The sequence below is a fragment of the Xenia sp. Carnegie-2017 genome, unplaced genomic scaffold (genome assembly GCF_021976095.1).
Source record: "Xenia sp. Carnegie-2017 unplaced genomic scaffold, XeniaSp_v1 HiC_scaffold_54, whole genome shotgun sequence".
Classification (NCBI taxonomy): Eukaryota; Metazoa; Cnidaria; class Anthozoa; order Malacalcyonacea; family Xeniidae; genus Xenia; species Xenia sp. Carnegie-2017.
Window position 1 is genome coordinate 1 of NW_025813520.1, and position 9,061 is coordinate 9,061.

General features: G+C 34.0%; 1 protein-coding gene and 1 long non-coding RNA gene across 3 annotated transcripts; both read left to right on the forward strand.

The window, feature by feature from the left end:
• Nucleotides 1-4: 4 nt before the first annotated feature.
• LOC124456556 (ATPase family AAA domain-containing protein 3-like) lies at nucleotides 5-6,142 on the forward strand (the record flags this gene model as incomplete). The annotated part of the gene is made up of 20 exons (XM_047006976.1): nucleotides 5-152; nucleotides 271-347; nucleotides 812-913; nucleotides 1,167-1,226; nucleotides 1,295-1,364; nucleotides 1,431-1,503; nucleotides 1,586-1,678; nucleotides 1,744-1,813; nucleotides 1,883-1,950; nucleotides 2,052-2,139; nucleotides 2,236-2,292; nucleotides 2,475-2,600; nucleotides 2,658-2,834; nucleotides 2,914-2,984; nucleotides 3,390-3,563; nucleotides 3,637-3,745; nucleotides 3,855-4,379; nucleotides 5,008-5,056; nucleotides 5,585-5,642; nucleotides 5,740-6,142. Coding segments are annotated over 17 exons (1,725 nt in total), but the record flags the coding sequence as incomplete, so codon positions are not given.
• A 1,618-nt stretch (nucleotides 6,143-7,760) lies between these two features.
• On the forward strand, nucleotides 7,761-8,813 carry LOC124456557. 2 transcript variants are annotated; one of them, XR_006952334.1, is made up of 3 exons: nucleotides 7,761-7,839; nucleotides 7,961-8,060; nucleotides 8,353-8,813. It is a non-coding gene; the product is annotated as an uncharacterized LOC124456557 (long non-coding RNA). The 2 variants fall into 2 exon arrangements; XR_006952333.1 differs by having other exon boundaries at nucleotides 8,368-8,813.
• The last annotated feature ends 248 nt before the right edge of the window (nucleotides 8,814-9,061 follow it).

Genomic DNA, 9,061 nt, shown 5'->3' on the forward strand with positions numbered 1-9,061 from the left:
TGGAAATGATCAAGGAAACTCTGGTGGCAACTCTGACAGCGATGGCGCTGGAGTGGATGACGGTAAAGGGGGAAAGTCACCTGTGTGGGCTAACTTTGATCCCACAGGTCTTGAACGTGCAGCACAAGCAGCAAGAGAGTTAGATAGGTCCAGTAAGTACAGGTTTTTGTTTATTTTTTACAGAATTTGTTATGCAAATAGGACAAGAAATCTATGACTTTACTACTTGTTGTAGCAATTTGGTTTTTACAATTCTATTATTGTTTTTAGAACATTCTAAAGATGCCCTGGATTTGGCCCAAGTTCAAGAGACAACCAAACAATTGGAAAAACAGGAAAAAATAAAGGTTTGCCATCACGAGTAAATATTGCTGTCATATAAATGAATGGTATTGCATGGTTATAGGAGTACTTCAGTCAGTGTATTTATCATTATGATATGAAAAGATAGCAGTTATTCAGGAATGATATACCTGATAGTATCATGGCTGTAAAATGACTAAGTCCTAATGTTTTATCAAAAAAAGAAGGAAAATTTGATGTTAGTTGAGAACTAAAAGCTATGCCTACTTCAACTGAAAGCACATTTGATTCATAAATATATTTGCATATTGGAGAAACACTAGTAAATGAACTAGAGAGGGATTTATAAGAGTTTTCAACTTTAAAGCAGGTACTTAATTTATCTTTTATTCACTGTGTAGATCATCACTTTTGTCATGTATCATGACAAACATTGCAAAAACACTATTTAGACTTCATTGACAGAGGCATGTGATTATTTATAAAATTTCTGATTCTATTTTTTAAGGAATATGAATTGGGAATCAAGCAAATGGACATTGAAAGGATGCGAGCAGAGCAGGAAGAAAGGAGAAAAACCTTGGCAGAAGAAGCAAAACATCATCAACAAGTATTTGTTACCAATGATTTATCATTTATCTCTATTACTTTGTGAACAATGACACTACTTTATTATGCTTTCTTTCCGAATTCCTTTCAATAACACTGGGGGCTGCAAACATCCCTTAAATTTAATCTATGAACAGGCTGTATTGGATGGTCTCTGACAAAAAGCCTGCGAGTCACTGATTTTTTAAGAAACACTTAACAGCAATTCTTTCTTTTTGTAAATAATGATTAGTTTTTTTTTGTCTTATCAACAGAAAGCACAATATCAAGATCAACTTGCAAGAAAACGTTATGAAGATCAGCTATTGCAACAGGTTGGCTAATGAAATGTGATTAAAATTTGTTTATATTTGACCATCAATTGGTATCATACATAATCCAGCGTAGTGTTAACGATGAAAACTTAAAGAGGCAGGAAGAATCTGTGAAGAAACAAGAAGCTTTGCGGAAAAGTATACGGCAAATTAAAATTAACTTTTAAATGGTCATTGATAAAATAGTTTAATTGTTTGTTTTAGAAACCATTGAATATGAAGCTCAACTGAAACATGAGAATGATATGAAACGTCTTCAAGCAGAATTGAAAGGAAAGTAGGTATCTTAGCTAGTTTGAAAATTAATTCTTTTAAACGACGAGCTTGCTAGCAATCAAATTACACTGTTGTTTCTTAAGAGCTAAAATTGAACGCGAAAATCGAGACATTCGTTTGGAGCAAATAAAAGTTGAAGCTTCAGAACGAAGGCAGACAGTACTGGAGTCAATAAAGTAGGTTCAGAAGAATTTTTTATTTGTAGAAAGATTCTTATGTAACAGTAATACATATAATTCAGGACGGCAGGAAGCGTTTTGGGAACTGGTATCAACACATTTATTTCTGATTGGGATCGAGTTACTAGCGCAGTAAGTAGAAAAAGACATAATGCCATTTGGTTTTTTGCGTTGAAGTCAATTTCTGTTACTTCTGTATAGGCAGCCGGAATTACTTTGTTTGCGTTGGGTATATATGCTGCTAGACAAGCAACTGGTGTCGTTGGGAGGTACATACCTATATATGTCGTGCAATTTAGTGATCTTGTTAGGTTCATCCGTTGTTGCCAAAAAAATTGATGGTAGATATCCAACTCAATCCTTTTGCCAGATATATTGAAGCAAGATTGGGCAAACCTTCATTAATTCGCGAAACTTCAAGATTAACCGTCGTTGGTGCCGTTCGACATCCAATAATGGTTTGGAAATGTTTGAAATGAATTAAATAAAATAAACCTTATCAAGAGCAGAAAATCATGTTAGTACTTGATTATATTTTTGTATTTTTTATTTAGATGGTAAAAAGATGGCTTACGAGGCCACAAGACACGATGCAAGGAATAATACTACAGGTTTTTATTGTTGATTTTAAAAATGTTGAAAGTGAACATAAAATTTACTTAGTCGATGTAGATCGTCTAGTTTAGAGAGTCCTGAGAAGGACTGTTGATGTAGAACAACCTTAGCGGTAGTCATTTTTAGAGTCGAGAAAAGTTACTTAATGTTTGATCTTCATGTTCAATGTTTTATTCAGTCATCATTGGAAAAGAGACTTCAAGAAATTTCTCGTGCTACAGCGAATACAAAACGTAATGGAGGAGTTTATCGTAATCTATTGTTTTATGGTCCTCCTGGTACCGGAAAGACAATGTTTGCTAAGGTTTGTGATTTGTATTCTTTAATCAATTTGTATTTTTCTAATAACTATGTTTTTCAGAGTTTGGCAAAGCATTCTGGTATGGATTATGCTATCATGACGGGGGGTGATATTGCTCCTATGGGAAGGGAAGGCGTAACGGCAATACATAAAGTATTTGATTGGTCATCGAGCAGCAGTAAAGGTGTCTTACTTTTTGTCGATGAAGCTGATGCATTCTTAAGAAAACGTAGTACGGTAAGTTGATGAAAATGTCATTATATGATCACTTTATACACCTTGATCACCGTAAGTGAATAAACAATGTTACATGTAGGAAAGTATCAGTGAAGATATGAGAAGTACTCTGAACGCATTTTTATACAGAACTGGTGAAGCATCCAGAAGGTAATGTTTCTACTTTGAGGATTTAAATAAACATATTTATACGGTTGGCTTAAAGTCAAAATAACAGTAGTTGTATGAACCTTTGTAGTGTTCTTGGATGTTCTCGTTTATTTTATGAGAGGAATTCTCGTAAATAAAAATACAAATTTCGACAACAAGACAACAACTGGTTATTTACCCAAAATTTATAAGTTTTATAACGAGTCAAAGTTTATTAAGTCAATGGGCGTTTGCCTCATGATACATGAAGCAAAATGAGATTTAATTTAGAAATGAAATGAATGTATGGTTGATTCAAATTACGAGTCAAAATGAACTTTCACTATGATCCAGAGTTTTATGTTTGTGTCTTACCTCTCTTATGCCCGAGGAGACGTTTATTTTAAAGCACATATAACGTTTCAGATTCATGCTGGTACTTGCTAGTAACCAACCAGATCAGTTTGACTGGGCCATTAATGATCGCTTGGATGAAATGGTCAAATTTACTCTTCCGTCTACAGACGAACGTGAACGATTGGTGCGAAAATATTTTGAGGAATATGTTTTAAATTGTGCCACTAGTGGACGGAAATCTCGGTAAGTTGACATTATGAACAATTTTACATGAAAATTGAAACTTTTAAAACTTCGATTTTTTTTTCAAATAAAGGCGACTTAAAATTGACAACTTTGATTTCAACTCTATATGTCGATCGATTGCTGAAAGAACAGCAGGGCTGTCGGGTCGAGAGATAGCAAAACTGGCTGTTTCCTGGCAGGTGTGTAGGTGTAGGCATATGTGTGTTATACGTATTAAAAATTGTAATTTTTCATTTGTGTTTTGAAAAATGATCTGAAGTTGACAATGGAGTTGGTGGTCCCTTTTAGGCCAGTGCCTTTGGTTCTAAAGATGGTGTATTAACAGAAGCCATGATGGAAGAGCGTCTACAGGAATCTATAGCACAACATGGACAAAAAGTTGATTGGCAAAAAGGAGACGTTATTTCGCCTACGAACCTCATGATAAAGGGTTCAAAACCTGTTCCATAATTGTTTACCATTGACATTAAGAATGGAGAGAGAAGTATTCGATAATATGACTGGCACAATATTGTGTAACTGTTCACCAATTGTGCTAACCAAATAGTGAATGCAATGATAGAGAAAATTAATCGGTTTTGTTGTCTAATTAAATCAATATTCTTTTCATTTATGTGACTTACGTTCGTTACCAAGCCTTTCATGAAATCATCATAGATCATTAAAATTCCTTTGATGTCATTTAGCAGAAGGCGACTCTCCCATGGCAGACTTTCGTAGAATCCTTACGAAGAGACGTGTATTTCGACTATTTTAGGGTTATATGTGAGAATACATTGTGACGTAGCCAGCCCATTTTATTTCTCTGACTACGTAAGTTTTCGTTGTTGCATCACAGGGAAAACACTAAATTTCAGTCGTGAATCTTATGTGAAGACGATACGTTAAAACCTTGTTTCTCGAGTGACATTAGCATAAGAGAGAATACAAAGCAAAGCATTTTCTGCAAACGCTGGATGAAACAAAACAAAAGAGATTTTCGTTTCAGTTTGATTTTGCTTGACTTTACTCTTATGTCAAGTTGCTTCGCTAGTGCTCATGTCTATGTCAATCTATGTGTCTGACGCTTCATTGAATTCTTTTGTATTTTGTTTTGTCTTTTGGCTTATTTGCTAGTGAAAACTCGGCTTGAACCTGAATATTTATAAAAAGACTCGGGAAATTCAGCTGCGTATACAAGTACTATATACTTTTTTTTTCTATTGGGATATAAAACTCATTTTATCTTAAGAGCAATGAACGATCAAGGAATTGATTATTGGTATGAAGAATTTAAGAATTTAACATAACTTTTACTGAGTCGTGAGCTAAATAATTGTTTGGATCATTTTCACTGTACTCGTATTATATTTAAATGAAACAAATCACTCAATATTTAACGTCAAAAGCAATATTTAACATCAAAATTGTGTGAAATTGTGTGATGGTTCTTCATCTCTAGGTCTGAACATAGTTCATTGCAGCAGGCGGAAAAAGATGTTACTGATGAGGTTTGTTGATGAGCAGTTTTCAGAATAAATCATTGATCATGTATAGAGATATAAAGACTATAAATGATAAATCGCCAGTTGCTGATGTTCTTGTACCATTTATTGGATCTTGAATAAAAATCGTACAGTTTCAATAGAATAAACAGCAAAATGTTCCATCCTTTATCATATCTTTGCTCATATTAGTACGACCGCAGTCTTACCTCACTATTATTATGGTCAACCAAAATGTGGCATTTCTTTATTATAATCTTTTTATATTAACTATTCACTCCTTGAGTTTCTTACTTCAGATTTACAATCTTTAGCAGCTGCAATACTTATCTACGTATACTGTTGTTGCGCTTACTCCTTTATAATAGTGGATCAAAAATGCTTACTCGTGCATATTCTAAATACCGGGTGGTTTTGAAAGAGAAGCCGTTTTTTATACCCTTTACTTGCTGTAGAGCTTTCTATTGGATAAAATTTAGCTTCATAACTCATTAATATGCAAATCTCGACAAATAGTGCATTGCATTTTATTAGGTAACAAAAACCCTGAAAGAGAATGATCAAAAAGGCTCAGAGCTTGCTGACAAATTTGGTGAGTCATAGCATCGGGAACACTATGTTAACGTTTGTCGCTAAGCAAAAAAAAACTTTTGGCTTACTTACAACTCATATTTGATTATGGTTTGCAGATGGTCTCGCCAACGAAGCAGAAGAGCTTTTTGAATTGTGCGAACCAAATCCCAAGAAAAAGTCTCGCAATAGACTCTCAACGTTGTGGAAAAGAATAAAAAAATTCCCCGGAAGAGTAAGGCGAAGAATGACAAAGTTTTGGAGGAATTAGTAGTGCATATAGAGTGTCCCCCCCCCAAAAGGAACCCGCACAAATAATTATATGTATGCATTAAAATTAAATCTGCAAAAAATAATTTATTCTACAATAGGTATTTGTTTCACCAGGTTAATGTATTTAAACGTTTGTCCATGTTCGTTGCACTTATGGAAAATATGATGACTTTTTTATAGCCGTTATAACACAGTAAATGCTTCTTTGATTTTACAAAGCTTTTACGTAATAAATTTCGATGAAAATCAGTGTATGACTGTACTTTTATCTTGCTTTGCTTTAACTAATACTGTAAAAACTCTAGGAATTTCTAGAGGCGCAGAAGTGTCAAGTCCGTTCATTAAACTGTTGTGAATGCTAATTAAATTCTTGTGCATCAGCAAATACGTTATTAATTGATTGGTTATTGTCTACCTTTACGTGTACCTTTATGTCTACCTTTATGTCACCTTTATGTCTACCTTTATGTCCACCTTTATGTTTATCTTTATGTCTACCTTTATGTCTACCTTTATGTCCACCTTTATGTCTACCTTTATGTCTACCTTTATGTCTACGTTTATGTCTACCTTTATGTCTACCTTTATGTCCACCTTTAGGTCTACCTTTATGTCTATTTTGTGTCTAGCTTTTGTCTACCTTTGTCTATTTTATGTCACAGCTTTATGTCTACCTTTATGTCTACGTTTATGTCTACCTTTATGTCTACGTTTATGTCTACCTTTATGTCTACCTTTATGTCTACGTTTATGTCTACCTTTATGTCTACCTTTATGTCCACCTTTAGGTCTACCTTTATGTCTATTTTGTGTCTAGCTTTGTCTACCTTTATGTCTATTTTGTGTCTAGCTTTATGTCTACCTTTATGTCTACGTTTATGTCTACCTTTATGTCTACCTTTATGTCTACCTTTATGTCTACCTTTATGTCTATTTTATGTCTAGCTTTATGTCTACCTTTATGTCTACCTTTATGTCTACCTTTATGTCTTTTTTATGTCTAACTTTATGTCTACCTTTATGTCCTTTATGTCCACCTTTATGTTTACCTTTAATGTCTACCTTTATGTCTACCTTTTATGTCTACCTTGTGTCTACCTTTATGTCTACAGCTATGTCTACCTTTTGTCTACCTTTATGTCTACCTTATGTCTACCTTTATGTCTATCTTTATGTCTACCTTTATGTCTACCTTTATGTCTACTTTTATGTCTACCTTTATGTCTACCTTTGTGTCTACCTTTATGTCTACCTTTATGTCTACCTTTATGTCTACCTTTGTGTCTACCTTTATGTCTACCTTTATGTCTACCTTTATGTCTACCTTTATGTCTACCTTTATGTCTACCTTTGTGTCTACCTTTATGTCTACCTTGTCTACATTTTTAGTGGAGTCGACATTTTTAAAAAGTGGTAATGTCATAGGGGACAATCGACAACATTTAAAAAGTGATAATTTCATGAAAGCCGCAAATGTTTTCTGACGTTTTTACTATTTCTCACTTTGTTAATCATCTTCAACTGTCTTCCTGGTGATCCACACTCGTTTTCCATACGTTTCGAAGTAGATAACGCTTCCTTTATTTGATAGGCCGAATAAACTTTATTATTTAATGATTTCATGTAACGAGGTAGAACAATAGACAATTGTCATTTGTGTTTTACGTATACTTAATGGAGAGCATTTTTTTAGCAACACGATTCTTATTGTTTTAGAGAATTAGATTTGATAGACGTCAAGTAATTTGTTCAAGTACGAACAATGGATGTAAAAAGTGGTAAGAAGCATATATAATGATATGCATAACACCATGTAAAGATATTACTCATTTCAAGGTTTTGGCATTTATGAACTACGAGGCGTCAAGGTAAATACATGTTGATATTACAAGACTTCATGTGAGCAATAACTATATTAACGATTCAAAAACTTTGGTTGTATAAAGGTAAGTTGGTGTCTTCACTGCAGCAAACTACAGTTAACGACAAGAATAGTTAAAGAACAGCAAAATTTCGAGTTCTTCAAATTTGTCAGTTGATGGAATTCTGCATTTGCTTAACTATCAGGCAACAATCATGTCCATTCGCTGGAGGAAGGCATTTCTATGACGTCTACAACTAAGGAGAACCCAAATAAATTTTGAAAATTGCGTTAAAGTCATTGACGGTAAGGAAAAGAATCAAATTTCTAAATCTGTTGATAGTTTTGAAGCATTTCTCGATGAGATGATGTGAATATTAGGTTAATTATGCATGTCGTGGAGCTGGACACTTTCAGCCGTTAAGGTTAACAATCAAACTTCACAACAACAATAGCAATAAATGAAAAACCAGTCAGGTGCAAGAACAATCATTGTTATAAAGACAGAAAATTTTGTACTGTGGGATTAATCTTTTAATTTATGCATGCATAATAACGAATAAGTAAGAACATTAATTCCACTTATAAATCTGCCTAGACTAAATTTGAACAGAAACAGCAGCAGCAAGTGCAATGGCAAGGATAAATGGGCGAGACCACGTTAACGTTTATGTTGGGAAAGAATTATTCGGTCACTGGAAGGGAGTCTCAACGTGGCTTGAACGTAAATTATTAACTATCAAAGCGAAATTACTACGAGTTAACGACGTCTACCAGACACACCAAATATTAAATGGATATACCGGACGTAATCTAAGCATTTGATAAGCAAACAGTTTGTACTGAAGCTATGGAATTGAGTGATAGCAAAACGCAACAAACAAGAGCGCTGTGAAGACTGTGCAGATTGGTTTCTTACAACATCCTATGTCCTCAACACAATGTTTAAAGATTATATGGCTGCGTTGTCAAATATGCGGTGATATGTTATAAGTATCATAAAGCATTGAAATGTTGGATATGACTCGTGAAATCGACATTCCTAAAGAATACACCTCAAAATCGGACGATAGGAAAATTCATTTCCTATGTATATTATATAAAACTAAAGAAGACAAGTTATAGGCTGCTTTAAAGCCTTACCAACGTCAATCCAGAAATATGTCATCCTCATATTTTACTACGACAAAACCATTGGAGTAATAAAGCTAATATCAGCAGCAGCCGCTAAATGAAATCTGTATAGCTTAGCCATAAGAAAAACGTGCTTGCTTTTGAAAGACTTATTTGTCTCTGTCTTTTCAAAA